The 23,491-nt window shown below is 32.6% G+C and overlaps 1 protein-coding gene and 2 pseudogenes across 1 annotated transcript; all 3 read right to left on the bottom strand.

Annotated features, from left to right (window-relative positions):
• Nucleotides 1–5,010: 5,010 nt before the first annotated feature.
• LOC101246575 (endoglucanase 5) lies at nucleotides 5,011–8,970 on the bottom strand. The gene is made up of 11 exons (XM_004231466.5): nucleotides 8,691–8,970; nucleotides 8,190–8,402; nucleotides 7,310–7,510; nucleotides 7,145–7,231; nucleotides 6,886–7,050; nucleotides 6,645–6,768; nucleotides 6,387–6,550; nucleotides 5,952–6,285; nucleotides 5,817–5,861; nucleotides 5,644–5,712; nucleotides 5,011–5,418 (listed from the first exon to the last, which is right to left on the bottom strand). The coding sequence occupies exons 1-11, from the start codon at nucleotides 8,895–8,897 to the stop codon at nucleotides 5,129–5,131; spliced, it is 1,899 nt and encodes a 632-aa protein (XP_004231514.2). The 5' UTR covers nucleotides 8,898–8,970; the 3' UTR covers nucleotides 5,011–5,128.
• A 9,096-nt stretch (nucleotides 8,971–18,066) lies between these two features.
• Nucleotides 18,067–19,698, bottom strand: LOC138341981 (uncharacterized; annotated as a pseudogene).
• A 317-nt stretch (nucleotides 19,699–20,015) lies between these two features.
• LOC138341980 (uncharacterized) lies at nucleotides 20,016–23,159 on the bottom strand (annotated as a pseudogene).
• Nucleotides 23,160–23,491: the final 332 nt, after the last annotated feature.

The raw sequence follows: 23,491 nt of genomic DNA, 5'->3' as shown, positions 1-23,491 counted from the left end.
AACTCAACACTAAGCTGAATCTAACTATGTCTGAGAAATATCCTCTAAACTAGACTAGAAATACTGGGAATAGCCCCACCTAAATCTAGAAAAAACTGAAACTAAATGAATAAAGACTGAAATGAAACTCATGACTGTTGTCCTCGGAGAATGGGGACTCACCACTGAATCTGCTAAACTGGAGATTGGTAAATCGATCTATGCGTGATCTGGATGCTAAGAACCTGAATAAGCATCACGAGAAGATGTAGGAGTGTTGGCGTGATCACTAAACTGATTTCCCACAGAGGGGACTTACAACCAACTTGGCTAGTAGTTCTGGGACTATTTGGTACGCTAAACCCTAGTCCAACTCGGTATTATGCTACTCCCAATGAATTATGTAAATTAACTGATTATATCTGAATTTCTGTAAATACTGGATAGCTCAAAACTGAACATGCAAACTGAGAATGCAACAATTAATCTGGTAATTATGCATTTATAACTGAGGCATGTATATCTGAAGTGTCTAAAATATATGACCTACCATGTGTAATTCAAGAACTAAAGAAATACAAAGCTAGAGTACTGAAATTCATGCGATAATCTGAGTAATAACATGATAATCTTATTTGGAGCATATATTTAATAAATTTATGAAGTTATATCAAGGTTCTAGAAACCCTAGGTTTAATCATGATAAGAGAATCAAGAATTGACTGAAAACTAGAGACCCAATGAGTGAAAGGAACCCACTAGTGAAATCCCAATACCTGGTGATGAATTACACGTAAAAATACTCAAGTTTTGAGGCTGGAACTGCTAGAGCTTGTGGCGTTCTTGAACTAGGGTTCTTGAGCTTTTTTCTCCTCACTTGCTTCTAATTTTCTAAGCTTTGATTTAATGATTTGACTTGGATATGTTTTAATTATGTTTCTGGGCTTAAACTGACTAAAATATCATGATTTAGGGTCAAAACGATGTAACTTAGGGTTTAAACGGAGTGGAAAAGGTCTAAAATACCCCTACGAAGGTTGTTGTCGGGCCTCACGACTACCAGGACTGACGGTCCGTCGTGCGCCCGATGCCCCATCGTTGGGTCTGTCGTGAGGGCCTGTTCGACAGGCCTTTACTAAAGTGGGCATACCTTTTTACTCGGATGTTTCATTTTAGAAAGGTAGGTGGCTATGGAAAGATAATTTAATTATCTATCTGTGGGTAGGTCATGGGAGACCTAATTCATTTTGTGCTAAGATTTATGATCATTTTAAGTTGACCCAACTGCATTTTCCCTTAACTGGCTGCAAATTTTCCACCTACGAACCATGCTGGTCATCCATAGCTCTTGTCAGAGAGTGGTTGAACGGAGTCTTGATCGACCGTCAGGGACTACGGACCGTCATTTGACCTACGGACCGTATGTCCGTCCGTCGTCCAAGGTTTAACCAATTTTTCTAGGCTGAAATTTTTAAGAGTTTCTGATTCCATCGACGGTTGTGCAGGACGGACCGTGGTTCAGGCTATGGTCTGCCGATGCCACTGTTGGTAGCACCTGCAGATTTTTCTGAAAAACTAATTTTTGGTCTATTTTGGCTACGGAGTATTACACTTTGATTTCAACTCTAATTTGAAAAGTTCAAGAGCAAAAGTTAAAAACCCAAAACTCAGAGTATTTTTCTCAAGAGCATACAAAGTTAGGATCTCCAAAACTCTATTCTAGAAGTTTCAAAAAATTTCTTCTGCAAAAGTATCTCTCCCAAAGTCTCCTTTGGACTATTTATACTTTCCCAAAAATTGGGGCCAAAATGCACTATGTGACCTCTTCGACAACGTTAGTGGGCTCGCCAAGTTAATTTTGTGGTTCGTTGTTTGGTCCTTTGCTCGCCTTTCTCTTGATCTAGGATTTAGGTGTTTCAACCTCACTCGGTGATCTTTTAATCTGCATTTAATGTTCGGTGAATTGCTGAGTACCAAATTTTTTTGCCTTATAAGCCTTCAAATTTTATCAAGTCTTGTCACCTTCGGCGATGGTAATTCAGTTTACCCATTACATTCGGTGAGTCATCATTTCTTCATTCAGTTCACTGACTTGCCTTGACAATTTCAATTGTGATTTTGGGTGAGGTCATACTAGCTGGGTGATATACCGTTTTAGTTAGGCGATGAGCAGTTTGGAGTTTATACTTCTTTCTATGTTTTTTTTTCCTTTATTTTTAACTATTCATAATTGCATTGTCCATTAGTCTTCATAGCTGCAAATCATCAATATATTATCAGAATAGGACATAATTATGCATTGAGGGAACTAATTGTTAATAGGCTCCGGAGGAGTATAAATCTATCACTTATCATATTCTAACCTCAATTGGCACAACATCATTCTCATCATTCGCTAAGACACTCATATATGTTATGACAACTTTACTAACTGTAGTTTCCAAAGTTACAATATTAATTAGCTAGTAGTTCCTTTAATCATTCCACTCTTAATTGTCAAACCACTCCTTATATCGTATATACCGCACAAGTAATATTTTCAATGTTGCGTAACTAACCCGAAAAAAGGTAACACGATCTTGAAGTCCCTGAAAACATTATCATCTCAGCATTCAAATATCCTCAAGATGTATCATTGATCCATCATCTTACTCAACCCCTTTGAATAGCTAAACACTTTGAACCTAACCACGCATCCTTTCCATAAGTTTATCAATTTCACCTAAGTACCAGATCTACATCCAAGCCATGCACAACACACTAACTTCTCCCATGAAGAACCATGTACAAGTCATCATTTAAGTGAGAAAATGCATTGAAGCCATAAGAATTAGATTGGACCAAGGACACACAATAGAAGTTAAAGAAGTGAAGATTTTTTCTGAAACTCACTAGAGTCTCTCGAAAATAAGCGATAGATTTCTCCACAGATCCTCAAAACTCTACCAGACTTGACTTGTATACATGTGGGGCTATGAATCTGGGGCATTAATAGCATTTTTCACGATCCAAAAATATATGTGATGAAAATTGTCTTATTCCACCAAGACAAGCCAGCCTAAAACACAAATATCAGAAAAGATACAAATATAAAACAAATTGAAATCTCAAAATACCATAAATGCGGATAATTAAGTCAACTAAATAAGAAACCCCAAAACCTTATGGTCACGTTCACAAGCATCTGATGAAAACAATAGATTTGAAAGAAAACACAAGTCTCAAATGATGTTTTCTGTAAAGTAGAACAAGATCATAAATAGGAGTAAGATGGTTCGTCGTGATGAAAGGTGTCTATCTCACAAATATCCATAGAAGCCTTAGAAAAGAAGAGAATAGAGAGTATCATGAAGATCCAGGCTCGTAAACTACACAATTGTAGAAGCAAAGCGTGAGTACCAAATCACATGGTACTTAGGAAGCAAACTCCTAAGCACACAAGATGAAATGCAGGTATGTTACTTTATGACATGTCTATTAGTGTTTGATCCCCCTTTAGTTGTCCCTTCATCTTTTCATTATGGTGATCTAAGTTCTTAGAGTTAAGGACTAATTTTTAGGCCTTGAATTTTTTCGTTAAACCAAATTAGACATTGGGTGTGGTATCATCTTCTCTGATTTTGCATAAATTGTTATGTAGGTTGTGGTGGAATTTGTTAGAATGTGTCTCTAACTCTTGGTAGATTGAGAGATTCACTTGCTTGAAGTTGTACCTTGTGCAAGAACTAAATGATGGTTCGTACCTTCCCTCGTATGGGCCTCGCCTTCCACCTACTACCAAGATACATCCCGTACTTTCCATGTATAGTAAATACATGGCTCCTCCAATGTTGCACATTAGTTCCTTCGCTCCATAACCCATCCACGACTCAATGTATCACCCATACATGCAACCTACTACCATACACCACCCTTTGGCATAACCTCTTCAAACTTGATCTATCCATTCTTTAATTAACTTAAACACAAATAATACTTCCAAGCATAAATAAGTCCTCCAAAAAACAAAGAACCACCCAAGATAAAATTCGAATGGTTTAAATCTTAACTCAAAAGTTTTGGATATTACAAATCACCTCTCCTATATATAGAATATGCCACATTAATTCTATTGATGGTGGACTCTATGCACACATATCAAGATTTACTCTTAGCCATAGTAATTTCCATCATGAAGAGTCAAATTTCATCGAAGAGAACATGTTCCTAAGGAAGCAGGTGTCATGTTCTCTAGTTCCTTGACTGATTCTCTGTTTGAAATATTGTAACCTTTTACTTTACTAAACAATTTGGGATAATGCACAAGTAGCCCATCAACCTATGCCTGAAATCTCAAAGACACACTTATACTATACTAAGGTTCTATTACCCCCTAAACTTATTTTATTAATAATTTTCTACCCCTTTTTGGCCTACGTGGCACTATCTTGTGGGCCCAACACTGGTTAACTTTTTTTTTCAAGCTAGTGCCATGTAGGCCAAAAAAGGGTAAAAAATTAATTATAAAATAAGTTCAGGGGTAATAGGATCTTAGTATATAGTATAAGTGTGTCTCTGGGATTTCGGGCATAGGTTGAGGGGATACTTGTACATTTTCCCAAACATTTTTTAATAGGTATTTGTTCCTTGAGCGGTAAAGGCCTTTGAGATTATGGTATTATGGTAGAATCTTGAAAGGCACAATTGTACTAGGAAGAAAAAGGGATATATACAATGAATGGAATATAGTGCTAGAGTATTTGAAAGCATCTGCAAAGCCAAAGTAATAAGGCGTTAGTCTCTTTTGTTTTTGCTCACGTTTTAAGTAGAGATTTGAGGCAAATCTCACAAAGGTTGGTTCGTAGTGCTTTTACTCCCTTGAGAATATATTACAAAGGTAGGTCATAATTATTATGTAATGATTTGTTGAGTTGTTGTATTGAAGCTCTAGGTGCTACCAATTATCTCATTATGGCGAGAAAATGAAGTAAACGCATTTTCTTTCTTACAAGTTGAAGAGAAGAGAAAAAAATAATAGCAATTCACAAACTATAACGGTTGCAAAAAGCATCTTCATTGCCATGTTACAAATGTCAATAGTTCAAACATGAAAAAGAAAAAAAATATCTTGAGCCTCAGGAAAATTGGGCAATAACTGGTCAGCTCTCTATCAGTGGTAACTCTTTATTGAAACCTTGGCTTGAGCACCTCCTTGAACATATACAAAAGTGAGTTCTGAACCAGGCTTTAGTATTTTAATCCATTGAGGAAGCTCATATATGTTCTTCTCTGGGCATGGACTAAGCCCCCACAATGATCCTGAAAGGTTTTCAATTATTAACTTAAGATTTGTGATTGGCTTTTGAGATGTGTTCTTCACCACCACTCTATGCTTGTAGTAAGTTGTTGGACCAATTGTCCATGTAGAAATTATGGAGTGCAAGAATGTCACTGGTGCACCTGCAAGAAATGTCGCTATTTAATTTTCTAATTATTGTATCACTGGAAAAAATGAAAAGAACTTGCTATGATAAAGACTTTAGTCATATTTTTGTTGGTATTCTGATTTATAGTTCTCGATTTTCCTCATTTGTTCGGTTTTATCATTCTTCTGTGTTGTGGGCGACACGAAAAAGTATAAGAAGAGAAATGAAAGTGCAATGTCAAATTGCTAATGGTACAAACCTGGAGCTTTATAGTTTGATGATCCTGGAGACTTGTAGTTGGGTGTTGATGGCTGTGGATGATAGGAAGCTGCAGAATACAAATGTCATTACTTGTTGTAAGTATTCAATAGTTGTGAAGCAAAAATCAAGCCTCGTCTCGGCTTTTCTAATGCTTTAAGTATAGTTACCAACCTGGAGGCTTCTGGTATGGTGTTGGTGATATATGACGATAAGAGCCTGTAATTTAAAGACAAAACTTACTTACTATAAGACAGGACACTCTTCAAAATCTTGATTAGAGATTGAATTTTTTATTTAAAAGCTTACCTCGATAGCCTGAGAGGGACTGCAACTTGACGAAGAGTCCTATAAGAGGAGCGGAACCAGATAATGTTGGTTCAGTTTGTTCATAATTGGACCTGTCATCACTGAAGTCATCAGTTTTGCTTGGACCTCCCAAAAGGGCACCGTGGATAACATTGGGATTTGCCTGAGGGCGGCGATACCAAGTCTCAAATCCTTCTATGCAACTAACAGCAGTATGTAGTACTGAAATAGGGGCAATGGAGGCGCCTCTGTGGTGAACGTGGATTGGGTAGTTTTGTCCATAACCAACTAAGTAGCTGATGGCCTTGGGATTTTTACCAAGAATGTAATCAGCCTGAAGAATTCAATATCATGAAGTCGGTTAAGGTGAAAATGAACTCAGTCGTTTAATTATGCTCAAGTAATAGTTCAGGCTGTGAGTTGAAATGTGCGTACCTGTGATTTAGCAAATGAAAGGACATCTGATGGTTGAACTTGACCTTCAGGACATTGTAATACAATTTTTTTCTCAGAAAGATAATCGGAGTACATGGAAAGTAGGAAAGCAGCTGATGAAGCGTATTGCAGATTATTCCATTCGCGAACATAGATCAGGCCTCCTGAAAAACATTATTGAGAGAAAAAAACTATGTTTACTAACTAATCAATATATAGACACAGAATTTTAGAATTATTCTATCCAACTTTACTGACCAGGAGTCAGGGCTACGTTGTATCCGTCATTTTTCTGCAAACAAGCACAGGTAAAGTAATCTGCTTTAGCCTGGTACTGTTTCAACGTTGGAGTGTATGATCCACCAGCTCCATCTAAGAGAATCTACACATTAAAAAAGGCAAGACCTTATCTGATTAGCTAAACCACACTGCAACAAAGTAATTGTTTTTTATCTTTTCCAAAACTAGGACATTGTTCTCCAACTATTGCAATTATTACCTTGGTCAGAAGAATTTGAACACCAGCATACTTGTTGTCCCAGGAAAATTCCCTGACTGCCCATCCAGTTCCTCCCAAGGATACTGCATTGTCCACCACATACTTTAAGTAGAACTCGTCATAAGTTGCTCGATAGAGCCATGCAGCAGACCATAGAAGCTCGTCCTAATACATCATGAACAACAAAGTTGATGTGAGCAAATTTATAAGTTGAACTTGAGTGGGAGTAGCAGATAACAAAAATTATATTATGACTAACCGAATAACCAGATGATGTGTAGAATGCTTGAGCATTTGGAATGGAATCATCATACAAACCTCTGAAGGTATCCGCAAATGAGAATAGCTGCAATTGCACACTCTTGATAAATTAAATGTGAAATTAAGAGACAGAGTTTCTGTTTATATATATATTAAGGTGTACCTGTTTTGCATGGACCAAAAGGAGATTAGAGTAGGAAGAGTCATAAGGCTTGAATGCAAGAGAGGCAGCAGCAAAAGCAGCAGCAGCTTCACCAGCAAGGTCAGAACCAGGGTGGCTAGGATCAAGCTTGTAAGCAGTTCTTGGGGTTGTCATATCTTCTGCTCTCTCCCAACAATAGTGATCAGAATCACCATCTCCAACCTGAAATTTTTCACCAACAAAACTAATACATTATTATTTTTATACTTTATAAAATTTCCGTGAATGTTAAATTACTATAATTCCCAACTAAATGTTAAATTACTATTTTACTCCAAGCTATAGAAACACTTAATTTTCTATATTTATGTTTATATTTATTTTGTTATATAAATTATATTACAAGCAGACAGTTTTTCACATCGAACGATTGTAACTTTTTCAAGAATTCTGAATTTTTTCAACTTTTTTCAATTGTGATTTCTGTCATTTTTAACAATACTACCTTAAAAACAAGTCTTTTTGAAACTTGTTCCTTTCAAATTTGAAGTTATATTAGTGCACATTTTATAGTGGCTCCTCTATATATAATTTTATTGCTTTATGAAAACAGATCTCATTATTTGGTTAAGTAATGATTTTCACAAATTATAATTTTTTAAATATTCTTTGTATTATGAAAGAACATTTTGATGCAATCGTTGATTGATCTTAGATATATATATCACATATACATAATTAATTATATATGTGCAAAAACACGTATCAAAAAAACTAGTTATACATTAAAAATATGAAAGAGTATTTATTAAATATTACTAGGCATATTCAAGAGGCTGGTGGCCAAACTATTGGAACAAATTTAAATGTAGTTGGGGGTAGAGAAGAAGAATTTAATTACCTGAGCCCAGAGGACATTGGGTTGAGTATGGGCTTTGATGAAGTAATCAGTACCCCATTTAATAGCAGCCAAGGTATTTCCCATCTGATTAACATCTGCTATTTCCTTCCTATAGTCAACAACGCTCCATCCTAACATTGTCAAACTATATGCCATAGGCAATCCAAATTTTACATGATCTCCTGCATCATAGTACCCTCCCACCAAATTCACCTACATTGATATATCAACCATAATTTTGATTAATTATATAACCTATATTATAAGTCACAATAATATGAATAATTAGGTCTCAGTTGGTTTGGAGTGTGGTTATCCACACGGATGACCCGGGATCAATCCCCCCTCAACGCTTTCTGAGTCGAGTCTGTCGCATAGGGCTTGCCTAGTGCTGTTGTGGTTTGCAAGTTATTACACACTGGGAGGTTTATCCAGTGCTCACCCGAAGGACAGAGGTGAGGTTATAATGGGGTTCCAAAAAAAATGAATAATTAGTCTTACCCCTTGGAGAAAACCATCCTTGAGGCCTGAATCGCCGCGCCATTTAACACGTTGATTCGGTGGCAATTTTCCAGACCTTTGTGCCTCAAAGAATAGCAAGGTTTTGTCCATGGCATTTCCATAGTCAAAATTATAAGAAACTGCTTCCAAAGCTAGTAGGCCAACTAACAACACAGAAATAAGTTGTAACTTTGATGATATTCCCATCCTTCTTTCTTTCTCTAAAACTATAAAATTAAGATAGGGAATTAGAAGAATCAAATGAAAGAAGATATATACAAAATATGTGCATGGAGATATATATAGATGTGATTTTGTTTCTATAATTAAATTATCATTAAGATGGTAGCCTACACGTTCGTAGACTAATAACTTAGTTTAAGCTCCCCACGTCTTCTTACCATATATATATTCTCATAAATTTAGTACATGATTGACGCCTTGAGGAGATTTCTACGTGCATCTCACCTCTATTATTCAAATTTGACTTTTTTTTTGTTTTGTGTTTTCTTACCTTATAGCAAAACTGACATCTGGAGGATTGCTTTGACTTCACAAATTACTTTTAACATAAAATATTACTCCATATATATTTTTAGTTTTTCCTTTAATAGTTACCTTAGTTAAATATATATTCTTCTTTGTTACTATTGCTTTTTACCACTTAATTGTGTACTATTCAATAGTAACATATTTAACCTTCTGATTTTGGCACGTAAAGCTAATGGAAGCTCCCCCCCCCCCCCCCCCCCCCAATATATGTTAGAATTTCAAGATTAAAAATATTCAACATCAATTTCGATATAGAAATTTTTTACTTTATCTTTGAAATAAATTTTATATATTTGAAAATTACGTAAAAAAATATATATTTATAATCACAATAACAATGTCATTTAATTTATTTAAAAGACATGTGAAATTTAATTATATAACAGCGGTTTGAATAATGATTGTTCATTAAAAATAAATAAATAAATAAATAAAAATTAAGTGGAGTAAAGAGTTAGATCGAAGTGTAGATGTAGATGTTCCAATATTATTCTTGCAAGAGAGTCTCAGCCCCAACTCCAAGAGATTAGACAAAATAAAAGTGGAGTTGATATGTTTAAGAAAATTAGTGTATTTCTAGAATTCAAAATACCCTTACAAATGAATCGTCATCGTCCTTTCTTTCTTTCTCTATATATATATCTCTTATGGTATTCTCCGCATTCTCCCCAAGTTCTTATTCACCTTTCATCTTATTGCTTGTAATTACTCAAATCTTCATATGTCTCTCTTTATTTTTTAGTCTCGTCTTTCTTGTTGTCTACATTCGACCTTAACATTGAAAATGCATGAGAAATTCATCTTCTTTTTTCCTTTTCTAGCTAGGGTTGATCTTCAATATACCTACTATTTCTTAGGATTAGGAAGTCAATCCTCCGATCAAGCTCCTACTTCTTCAAAATTAACTGGATTTTGAAAGAGACTCTACTATTTCCAAATTATGTGGTCCTCCCAAGGATTTGAGTAGGAGCGTATAAAACCGAACCGAAAATCAAATCAAACTGCAAAATGAGTAAAATCGAGAAAAAAAACCCGACTAGTGGTTGGTTTGACTTGGTTTGGTGTTGAAAAAAAAAACCAACTACATTTGGGTTAAGTTGGTTTTAACTAAAAAAAACCAACCCGACATTATATACATAAATTCAAATTTTAGTTTATACATAAAAGTATTTACTTTGATATAATTTTGAAATATTTCTTATACTTTTTCATAGTTTTTATCTTTTAATATATTACTTCAAGTTTGAAACTTAAAATTTTGAATAGTTCCATAAAGATTATAGTCCACAAATGTTGGTAATTAGAGTAAAACTTAAATCAAAATTGAATTATTACTAATGCCAAAAGAAAAATCAATTTAATCCTAAGAATAATAATAATATTGAACATTTGTTCTTTTGTTTTACATTGGTTTAAATAATTAAAATGCATAATCTAATTTTAAATTCCTTTAATATTTAGTCATGTAACTACTACTTATTAAATTTATTTTAACATGATTTAGTACTTTTGAATTATGATCATTTTCATCATGACTTGTTAATTTGCAATATATTTTTTTTACGTGATTTAATTATTATTATATTATTTTTTGATATTCTAGTGTCATTAATCATATCATAGTTTCTGTTATATTCTTAAGAAACACCTTAGATTGTTGTACTTTGGTAGGAATGAAGAAATATTTGAAGTACATGTAAATTATATGTTTGTATGAATACTTCCGAAAATCCAAAAAAAAAAACAGAAAAATTCAAAAAAAAAACCGAGGTTGAAAAACCCGAGTTCTATTGGTTTGGTTTGGTTTATAACTTTAAAAATCCGACACAAATGGTTTGATTTAATATTTGAAAAAAATCCAACCAACTCGACCATGTACACCCATAGATTTAAGGTTGTGATTCTTCCATCACTTTGTTTTTGTGGTCTAGAAGGTGACATCCATCGATTATAGAGAGGCATAGTAAATTTATATTATTTTTACTCTGTCTTAAAGAACATTTTTATACCCAAAATTGGTTATCTATGGGTCTACTACACATACCCTTTTTCATTGGGGTTAAGTCACACCTCAAATCTCGAGTTCATCATTTAGTTTTAATTCTCTTGAGCAAGTGCCAACTATTTCGAGGGTAGCATCTTGTCTCTTAGTACATTATAACACATTTTAAAACACATTATAACGTCTCATTTGGTTTTAATTCATTAAAGTTAAGATGTCTAAATCTAGATGTAATACCTCAGTCGTAGAAAGACTTATATTTAGAAAGATCTAAACTAGAAATAGCTAAATTGAGAATTGGACAAGTTAGTCTTCAATGGTGAGTTTTGCGTAAACTTCAAATGACCATAACTTTCACTAAAAGATGAGTTAGGTTGCTCATAAGGTATCAAATGAAAGATATTTGAGTCTTCTTTCCAACACCACCAAATTTGATTAATTTTGAGTTTTGAAGAATGAGATATGTCTGTTTGACTACAGCTTGTCTAGTTAAGGCATTTTATCTATTTTAAAAAGGGATGTTTTGGTATTTTACTTACCCCCACTATCCTAGCTCGTTTTTGTTAACCTATTAGGGGTCAAATCTGATTAAAGTCAATTTACCTAAAGTCTAAAAACGTTTGGAAGGCTAGGACTAAGTTCAAGAGGAGAAAAGCTTCAAGCATTCAATATTTCTTGCGAGCTTTCACGAATTTCACCTAGGATTTGATCCTTCCACAGTATGTATTTTTTCTTAGTGATGATTCAGTTCCTCACGCCAATTTGAGTTCACCATTCGAATTCGTTCATAGAATTTCGTGTATTGAGTTTTTTGATGAGTTTTCTTGAGGTTTTGTTCTTCAACGTTATTATTGGAGTTTGATGAGTTCTTGAGGAGAGGGTTTTGTGAATGAGAGTTCCATATGAATTTTGTGTATGTTTCATTTAAATTTTTCTTGATTTGTAATATTTCAATAATTTGGATGATGAAACTATTTTGGGCATAAGTTGAATAGAGTTTGGGAGAGGAAGAAAAGATCGGACAAATAATTGCACCACGGTCCACGTCGCAGAGGCACTTAAGATTTTTTTATCCATTTAGGCACCCTATCTCTGCATTGCGAAGAGGATACAAAGTCCTCTGTCTCAAAAATTATTTTCGCGACGAAAAATTTAACCTCTCTCTGCGTCACGTCTATGCTCTCATATTTATGTCTTCATCTGTTTTTTCTTATCAACTATCAAAATCACATTAATTATCGAGAGGTCCAATACATCCTAATTTTAACTCTTGAATTCACATTTTGAATTCAAGGTAGACCTAAGAGTAAAGTTCGAGGGAGTTCTTTTCAGTCATTTTGAGAAGATTTTATCAATATTTTACAACTTCTTTTAATACTTGAGTAATTGAGTATGAGGATGAAAAGAATTGAATTCATGTTTTCAAAATGAATATATAAGGGGACTAAGTATTCCCAAGTGTAAATATTTTACATTTAAAAACGAGAGGAGACCTTGATTTCCATATGATTTCATAAGGAGTTTTTGAGCATTATCTCTTTTTAAGAGAATCTTTTGAGAAATAATCTCAAGTTAGAGGATGAGAAATGTTTTTTTAAAACATATGAGCATGAGTTATATTTTATTGGGAGTAGTATTTAGCACTGAAATGTGGATGAGTTCAGACAACTCAAAATCCTCATAAATCATTTATGCCAACATGGGTAAAGGATCATACTTTTTAGATGATACTTTATTGCTTCTAAGAATATCTTATGGGATCCACTCAATTAAGAATATCATATACTCCAGCAATGTATAGGACAACTAGCAGCATTGACGAGACATGTATCATCACGTAGCTCATAGTGATGGTTGCCGGATAAAGAATCTTCCACATAAGAATAAATAGTTATTATTGTATTTTTAAATATACTGAGTCATTACCTACTGTTTTAAAAGTTTTACATGAATTACATCTTTATTGTTGCTTCATTTGAGTTGAGTATCATTGAGTTGAGTAACATTGAGTTGAGTTGAAATAAGGTGAGCGTGTATGTTCTTCCTTTTTATTAGTTCAAGTTTATGTGCTATGTTTTAGAGTTCTCCTTACATTCTTGTACATTTAGTGTACTAACGTCATTTCACCTGCATCTTGTTATGATGCAGATAAAAGTATTCAGTGTAATAAATAGGCACTCCATTGATACCACTTGCGCTTCCAGAGTTTCTTTGGTGGGACTCCTTGTTTTCGGAGATTGCCCATTTATCTTTCAGTTTTGTTAGGATGTCACAGGTCTTGTCCCAACTTCCATCGCTTTATATTTGAATCTTCATAGACAGTAGTTATTAAAGAGTCTTTTTCTCACTCCTTTGATGATGTTTTAAAGACTGTGAGTTGAACAATTATGTCCATTTGAGTACAGTGAGTAAAATATTTTATTTGTGATATCTTATGAGTTGAGTTTGTTTTGAGATTCCTATTGTTGAGAAAATCTCCGGCTGAGTATAGATTAAGGTTAAAGGTTCTCTTGGGGACCAACAATGTTTCTCGAGTTTCAGTCACGTCGGGAGTGTAGGCTCGAGACATGACACTAGGGAAAGAAAAGACTTCCTACTTGAAAAAAGAAGAACATTGTTAAGAGTAGATAAGTATAGCTATTTTGGTGCTTTTCAATCAGTTGCCAAAAACGTCCTTCAAATGGCTGAAAGAGTTAGTATTTATAGGGAAATCTAAGACATCTAAGCCAAGCATTTTGGCGGGATTCTTATTTTCTGAATTTGAACTTGCTCAAACTCGAACATTGGACTCACTGGATAAGTTTACAGGTAGAATGACAAAAGAAAAAGAGAGCTTGGAGAAATTAAGTGAGAGACACATGTTCTTACTAGAAAATGGAGAGGCAAAACAATAATCTATGGACAAAAAACTTGAAACTTTCTGAAAATGATGAAGAATACAAAAGAGTCGATATCATGAGAGAGGCACGTTAGCTAGAGAATCTGGAGAGTTAAGTCATGTTTAGGGTTAATGAATATTATGGGCCTTAAAGTTTTGGCAAAATATGGGCCACAACGTGAATGGGCTAGTTAAAAGATTGTTGGTTTTCCTTTTTTCTTTTGAATTAGTAAAAATTAGAAAAATCACATAGTCTAAGGGACAAATTACTTTTTATCCCTATTCTTTCACTATTTATCAAAAATCCTCTTTTTTATATTAATCCGGATACTTAATATTGCAGAATGATACTTAAATTAGAGGGGACGGATATTTTAATATTTAATTTGTTGCTATCAGTTACAGTGTAAAAAATAGATTATATTTATCCCACGTTTCACACGGACGTTTAACAAATTTAGCGTTCAATTTGCATGAGCATTAGTGAATTTCAAATTGTGAAACCTTCACATTGTTATTTAAAAAAACACGCAAAGCTTGTTTAAAAAATTATGGAACACAATTTGTGAAGATTCAAAAATGAATATTTCTATCTTGTTAAGACATATTGGAACATGGGAAAGTGATGTTATATATGAGCGATACAAAAGTGATGGGATAGTGGTTGGAGAAAATATTTTGTTCATGAATCTTATTTCTGCAATTACGACTGAGTTGATTATTGATGAATCAAAAAAAAAATATCGAGATTAGATATGATGTTGAAGGTAATTCTCTCCATTGTGTATTCCGACTGATATGGGGTTGAAATTGTACATAGAGATTAAAAAACATGAGGTGGGATTCAGAATGTATCCTCTATGCATTTATACATCAGATAAAGATGTTGAAGAGATACTAAATTTCGATGCAACAACAGGTGCAATCGTTTGTGTTGAGGGTGGAAAAAACGACGCAAAGTCTCTAAGCATTGTTGAATGAAAAATTGGTGATACATATTACATACCAGAAATGGAGGTGGAAAATTACATATCAGATACCAATATATCTGTTGTGGAAGAGAAGCAAATGTACAAGGATAATGCAACTCTAAAGGCGGTAATGATAAATTACAAAATAAAGAATGACTTCAACTAATATTATATGTTACGTGTAGTCATGTGTAGAATGTATCTTGTTTGTTTTGATGTTTTTCTGGTTATGAGTGTATAAATTCATAAAGGTAGATGAAAAATGTTTAAGAGTAAATTTGTGATTACTTTACAGAATAAAGTATCATAATGTGAAAGTATCAGTTCTATATTGTAATTGAAATAATGTATCTTAATGTAATTTTACGTTTATTTATGTTTAGTATAGTCAACCTGATCAAATAACAAATATATGTTATGCGATTGCAGCTACCTATTAGTTTATTATTCAGATGATTGTTGTTGGAAATTGAAGGGCTCTGTTAAAAAGAATTCAGAGACATTCATAGTGAGATACTTTAATAGTGAACATACATGTCCATTGAGGAATAGGGTATTAAGTAAGTTACAAGCTACTGTTGGATTTCTTAGTGGTGTGACAACTCCAAAATTGGGGAATCATAAAAGGAAATATACTCCGAATGATATAATTAAAGATATTAGGAAAATGTATGGCGTTGAGATTTCTTATCAGCAAACATGGCAGGCTAAAGAGCGTGCATTAGAAATGATAAGGGGTAAACTTGCTAATGGATATAGAAATATGCCACGATACATGTATATGCCAGAAAATGTATATCCAAATTCATATATAAGGATGCACAAGTCTGAATACAACAAATTTATGTATATTTTCATATCATTAAGGTCAATGATGAGAGGATTTGAGTTCTGTAGGCCAATTGTTGTTGTTGATGCTTCACATCTTAGTGGAGCTTATCGAGGGACATTTGTATCTTCTAGTACACTCGATGGAGCAGGTATGACATTTTGTTTATGAATTTATTTATTTATTAACTTAATAGTAAGACGTTATTTATTCTATATTGTTTTGTGTTTATATGCTAAGGTTGCATGTTGCCTTTGGCGTATGAAACTGTTGACACGAAAAATGATTGTTCATGGACATGGTTCTTTCAACAGTTTGAGAATGCATTTGGTGAAAGGGGAAAATATGCGTTGTATCTGACAGAAACGAAAGCATAAAGGAAGGTGTAAGTATTGTTTATTCAATTGTTCCTCATTTTGCATGCATATGACACCTCTAAAAAAATATTTGTTCAAACTTTAGAAAAAGCAGGACCATTCTAAGTGATTTGTTTTACTCAATGGCAAAGGCTTATAGAAAAGAGGATTTTGAAAAATTGATGGCTAAATTGGATAAAACAGATGGAACAGTAAAACAATATCTTCAAGATTCTAGGTATTAAAGGTGGTCTAGGTCTCATGCAATAGTGAACCGGGGAAGAATGATGACTTCAAGTATAGCTGAATGTATCAGTGGTTGCCTTGTTGATGCACGACAACTACTTATTATAGACTTTTTGAAAGAAGCTAGAATTCTATTTGGTTCTTGGAATTGTAAAAATAGAGAAATAGCTTCTTATACAAAGAAAATATTAGGGAGGAGATTTGAAGAAATATTAGTTTTAAACGCGTCAAAAAGTGAAAATATGAAGGTACATATTTGTATTATCTTTATTAAATTGTTGTTTAACAAAAATTTAAAAAAAAAACGTGTTAAATATCTCTAATTTATAAATAGCTGCAGGTTGTTGCATCTTCTGAGTTTATTTTTTCAGTGTATGAAGGTGTGATAAAATACATCGTTTATCTTGAGAGGAAAACTTATTCATGTGGTAGATTTCAACATGACGAGATACCTCGTCTACGTAAAATAGTCATTTTGAAGAAGAAAAATATAACAGATGTGCACCCCTACTGCTTTGATTATTATAAACACGACGCATTAACAAATACTTATGCAGTACCAATAAAACCAATGCCAGAATAAAGTGATTGGACAGCTCCAGACTGTGTATTGGAAGAAGTGGTCTTGCCACCTAGATACAAAAGATGCTTGATATACCAAGAGAAGAGAAAGAAAAATTCAGATGAAAAGCTAACAACAAAAACTAATTGTTGTGGACGTTGTGGACAAGAAGATCACAACAAAAGAACATGTACCTTCTTTCCAAAATATTCTTGATGATTTTTTTACTGTTTTATGATTCATGTGTAATAATGTTTCTGGATATATTTAATTTGCTAATAAGATTTGAATTTAATATCATTTGATGTGATTATAACTTCATATGAATGTTACAAGATACAAAATGTGTAGTTATACTAAATATATCGATTTTGATTGTATTATATCAAGTGTAATAATATTGATAACTTGCTTAGTCTCATTTGCATAAAAGGTAAAAATATTATGGAGTTTTTTTAACAGATACAAATGATAATCGATATTAAATATATATAGTGTTATATGAATCAATATGGTGAACGATACTAAATATATTAATTAAGTTATATTGTATCAATTGTTAAAGATACTCAAATTTAATTTTGATAATAATATGTGTATCAAATACTTAATAATTCTATGGATATTGTGCATCTGATGATAATATAGTATCATACGTTGTGATTTACTGAAAGAATACGACATGTTTAGTAAATTATTTTGTATCATTTTGTGCAACAATTGTGTAAATATAGTATCAGGTATAATGTGTACAAAGTTAATAGAGTATCAGCAGTAATTGTGTAGATCTTACTTTTACAAAAATTATTTATAGCGAGTTACTGTTAATTAAATTATTTATTTGGAGACAAAATTAAGATTAAATACATTTCTTAATAAAAAAATTCTTCAAATTAATAATTACTTGTAAGATTGTGCTGGAAGGAGAAGTGAAAATACAAAATACTAATGAACGTAACTACAACATAATAGAAACCTAACTATTCTACGTTAATAAATGCACCTTCTGTCTGTGTAGTGTAGCCACTCTTTGGACTTGTAGGATCGTCAGTATCACTGACATATTCAGCCTTGACTTTGTCCATACCATACTTCCATAATAGTGTTCCGTATCTATTACGAAGATAGTCACTCTAAAAACTAACATATGAAATTTTGATTTCGTCGCTCAAGTATTTTGCATAAGCAGCTACATAAATGAAGATACATTAAAAAAAAGTGAATGTGTAAGTAAATAAATCGATTTACAATACTAACAGGCTATTGCTTTGTTGTTGCATAATATCTTGAGCATATTCAACCGCAAAGGATTGTTGTGGATCCAATAATTCACCAATTTTCTTGTCTTTGTACGCCTCCAATGATAATCAATTAATTCTCTCCATTTTATCAAAGAAATCACTATCATGTAGATAGTTTAGAAGCATCACTCTTTTTCTTGATCCCATAGATAAGTCATACACCCGTACTAACCTTTTCTTAAAAACAACCACAGCCAACACCCAATGAAAATATTTGCAACAATTAACAGGCATATACACCTCATCAACTAGATGCCAAGGTAAAGCAGCATGTATCAAAAATCCATTTATGATGTCTGTTATAGAGCTTTTATAACCAGATATAGCAACACCATGGCCAATATGTTGTTGTGTAGTCAGAGAATCATCTGTAGGAGCACAATAATCCCTCTTGTATACAATGTTAATATATGAATTAAACAAGCAATTGACCGTAGTGTATTTTTATTGAACCAAGCCTCTTGATTTTGACTTCTAGCATAGATAGTAAAAAATTACATCTATGTGCTGTTAAAAAGATTAAAAAAATAACATAATATATAATCTTCACATGAAAGAAAGTGATAGATTGAAAAAAAGTAAAAAACAATTTGTAAGTTCATGTATATATTATATGACAGATTTTAAAATTGTATGATATACATAATTTGAATGCATAATGTATCTTAGCAGTCCAACATTTAATTGGATGTCACACGATATAAAATCCGTTCTTGTCAACAGGAAATGCGACAACAAAATTCATATAGTCATAACCAAACTTAGCAGATTTGCCTCTATATTTATCCTCATCAGGTGTCCTATAAAAATTATTAAAGTCAAAATGAAAGAAATTTCATAAAAAACTTATTTTATAAAGATACTTTAATAATAAAAACTTACTTATTCAAATGTGTTTTGAGGAGTCCCTTTTGAATCACTCTAAGAACTCTTGCATCAAACTTGACGATAGTTGAGATGTGATGCGATAATCATTAAATGGAGTGTATGGGAGGATATGATCTTCTATTTTGTCCTTGCCTTATCAGTTGATTCAAAAGAATTCACATAGGGAGACTGCAAAATCGTAGAATACATCCTTTTACGCTAAGCCGGAGTTTTAGTATTAATATCATTGACAGCCAGCTGGGTGGGTAGCTGACTGTCCATTAAAAAATCATCACTCTAGGTAAGCTGGAATGGAGTGACTGGACTCAATGGGTTGACATTAATTTGGTGGTTTGGAAGTCCATGTGCAAGTGCATCTATCACTGCTTCAGTTCCGGATGAGATGGAGACCGATAAGGTAGAATCATGTGTGATGTCAGATATATAACAAAAATATTACAATTTATATAAACAAACTTATGTAACATCAAAAAAACTTAATTTATTTGGAATTAAATGGAGGCTAATGTTATCAAAATGCAGTAAATAATGTATAACCCTACTAATGTCTCAACAACTACTGGATTTGAAGGATGTTTTTCGACTTCTTTTTTAATTTTATCGGCACCATGATCCTAATACAGAGAATTTTAGATGCTATATAATTTTTTTACTAAAATTAATAATGTATAATAAATTCAAAACTTAATACTTACCACCTTAATATCAGACATATTCACATTCACCGAAGGACTGTTTTGCTATGTTGTAAATAGAAGTACAATAGACTGTTCCATTGCCTGTTCCTTACTGGATGTATCGTCCTTCGTTGTTTGTAGAAAAATTAAAGTATCTGTTAGTGTATTAATTTATACTATGCAACCAATGATACTTAAAATATCAGAATCTATTTCATAAATTAATGTATATAAAACAGTCAAGATTAGAAGTATAATAAATCGTTTTAATGTAGAAAATGCAATCAGTGATACACAAAAAATGAAAGTGAATTTATGGATTAAAGTATCAACCATCCAAAAATATACATTATTTAATTATTTAAGTATCATATATTTACGTACCTTTGTGACATCTTCAACAAAATCCTTTTGTTTCTCAACCTTCACGGCAGGTTCATCAACAACATCAACAGTTATATAACCCATTTGCATGGGTCAAATGATTTGTTGATCAAAGTTAGCATTGTATACCAACATTGTCTTTCGCAACAGAATCATCCATCACGTGTGGCAATGAAACTTCTCCCGTATCCTTCGTATTTTAAAAAATAGTCAATATCACATAAAAATCATTAAAAAATTCAAAATATATCAAAATAGCACCTTCTCAGATTTGTTATCTCTCGCACCAACAACTTTCAACAATTCAGAATGGTTTCTCTTTATTAGAGCCTCAAAAGCTTCAACTTTATTATCAAGAGCTCCAAATTTGTTGTCTACCTGGAATTAAATTAAATATATAAAAAAATTAACATGGAACATATAAATTTTAAATAAATTGTTTACTTACATAAGACTTCATGATCATCTTCAAATCATCAATTTTTGTACTACCCAAATTTGTTTTTTCAGTGAATGTAGTAGGAGAAACACCAAAGCCATGTACATTATCATTTTTTTATGTGACTCTGGAGTTTGAAATGACTGATCTTGTTGCTTCTGTGGTTGTGAGAGTCTTGACAAATTATACTTATGTGGATGTACAACCTTTACTCTCTTGCGAGGTGGTGGGGTAGTTCCTGCAATAGAACCTCGTGATGATCCCCTTAATAGATTCTCTAGAGGTTTGTTGAGAAGTCTTTAAAACCAGGAACCTCCTCCGGATCCACATCCTCACCATCTGGAATTGCTGAATCTGTTTGAGTTTGAGGTATATAATTGTGATCTGGTAAAAATTAAGTGATGATATTTCCTCGGTGGTTGGCTGAATATTGGAACAGTCAATCTAAACAAATAAAAAATAAATTAATGAGAATAACCAAATTAATAATGTATTGCATACTTAAACAAATGAAGTAAATATGTTGTATTGTAGTAATTATCTCAGTAAAAATGATTTCCATAAACATCTCAAATTTGGGCTTCAAACTCACAACTTGTCAGTTGCACATCCTCGGTATACTGTTTCTTTCTTTGACTACAATATTGTTATTTATCATAGATGCACATTCATAAATCTAGACATTAAGTGCGTATTGAAATCCATTCAAACAATACATTTTTTTGTGAGTTTATACTTTTTTCTAAAAGATTTCATTTAACTTTTCAAAAGCAACTTGTCCCCAAGTTTACTGTTCATAACTACCATCTTCCACCATGATGAAGTCTTCAATAGGAATTGGTGCATCACCAAGCTGGGAATACACAAATATATGAATGAAACAAGATAGCCATCTAAATGGCATCATCGTTGTTGTCCCAATCACCTATCATAAAACGGTCTATCAGGCATTGTTTATTTATATTATAGGTAGTATCAGGAAAATATTCTTTGCACTAACCTACTGGTTTTTAAAATCGGATAAGTAAAATACTTGACATTACCTTTACATTCCAAACCAGTAATAATAGCAAACTCACAGATACTAAATTTCAACACATTCCCTTTGGCATGACGAATGTGAATTTCGTTATCTAAATTTCTCTGCTCAATCTCTAACAAATATAAACACTTTGTAATCTGACCTTGACAGTTGCATCTGGGGATATTTAGGTATGAGGCAAATATGGTCTCTTTGAATATTTCATACCTTGATCCTTTATTGATGATACTAAATTTGCAGTATAATTGATGTTGTAGATTGGACCAAACTTTAGAGTGTTTCTTGGAATATGTTTAATTACATAAATCATATTCTGCAATTAAATAAATAATTTTTATCAATCTCTAACAGATATAAACAGTTTATATACTATTACTGACATATAATAATGTTTTATCTTAGTTGATACGAAATACCAAGAATAGTACATAATATCACATTTATGAGTTCTGTTCACTTTTAGATATATTAATATTCATGAATAGTGATACTAAATAAAACCTACATGCCCAGTATGATACTTAAATAATAGTATTGAATACATTAATGTTCGTGTAATTTGATACTAAATAACAACAAAAAAATAAACTTAAACATCTATATTAGATACATTAATTTTCATGTGCAATACACAAATTTGACTAGTCATTATATGAAAAGATCAAGCTTATATTTAAAAAGGTATCTAAGATAGATTAAAATTCATGTGCAACACATAAAAGTATCACAAAAATCAATGTTCCTTGTGTGAAGTCAAAATAGTTAATACTTTCTGAGTTCTATTAACTTATCAATACATTAATGTTCATGAAAATTGATACTAAATAACACTTACATGTCAATAGGATACTTAAACAATAATATTAGATACATTATTGTTCATGCAATTTAATACTAAATAACAACAAAACATCAAACTTAATACTTAAAAAAGTATCTACGATACCTTAATATTTATGTGCAAAATATAAAAGTATCACAAAAATAAGTGTTCCATGAGCACAATTAAAAGTTGAAAAAAACGATACTTACATGAAAAAAAGTAATCATCAAACTAAAGAAAAAGATAAGAAAATCCAGATGAATAGGGATACAAATGTACATACCGTTTGAAGTGTTGGTTAAACGATACTTAAATTAAAAAAAAAAGAATCATCAAACTAGAAATATATATGCAAATTCGGATGGATAAGGATACAAAAGTACATACCATTGGCAGTGTTGGTCGAATAATTGGAGGTGTTGCCTTTCTACCCCTTTTCTTTGGGGTTTTCGGGTCTTCCGAAGTTGATGCATGTTTGTTCTTTGCAGAAGTTCTCTTGCTAGAACTTGGATTTTTCATGACTATAGGGTCATGCAACGATTTAGAACTCAATTCTTCGAAGATTATGATTCTGGATTTTTTTTTTTACAGTTCTGTTAGAAAGGAAAAATAGTAGATACACAAAAAAGGGGAAAAAAGGGAAGAAATCATAATGGAGAAGATGATAAACCTATTTTTGACTCTAATCCGGATGAATAGGGATAAGGTTCTTTTGAAATTCAAATTTACTTTTAATTGTTAACCGAAAATTTAGGGGGGGGGGGGGGAATTTGGGTAAAAATTTGAGGAATGAGAAAGGTGTAGTTTTGAGTTCCAATGTAAAAAGTTAGTTAAGTACTATTGGGTGTGTA

Source organism: Solanum lycopersicum, chromosome 2 (genome assembly GCF_036512215.1).
Source record: "Solanum lycopersicum chromosome 2, SLM_r2.1".
NCBI lineage: Eukaryota > Viridiplantae > Streptophyta > Magnoliopsida > Solanales > Solanaceae > Solanum > Solanum lycopersicum.
The sequence above is the reverse complement of the archived record's forward strand: the minus strand, read 5'-3'. Positions and strand labels throughout refer to the sequence as shown.

Bases quoted from the DNA above. Each gene is read 5' to 3' on its own strand.
- LOC101246575 (XM_004231466.5), bottom strand. From the start codon at position 8,897: ATGGGAATATCATCAAAGTTACAACTTATTTCTGTGTTGTTAGTTGGC. The intron at 6,286-6,386 runs GTACGCACATTT...TGAATTCTTCAG, and splicing joins TTTCATTTGCTAAATCACAG to GCTGATTACATTCTTGGTAA. The intron at 5,713-5,816 runs GTTGGTAACTAT...TGTATTCTGCAG, and splicing joins ACCATACCAGAAGCCTCCAG to CTTCCTATCATCCACAGCCA.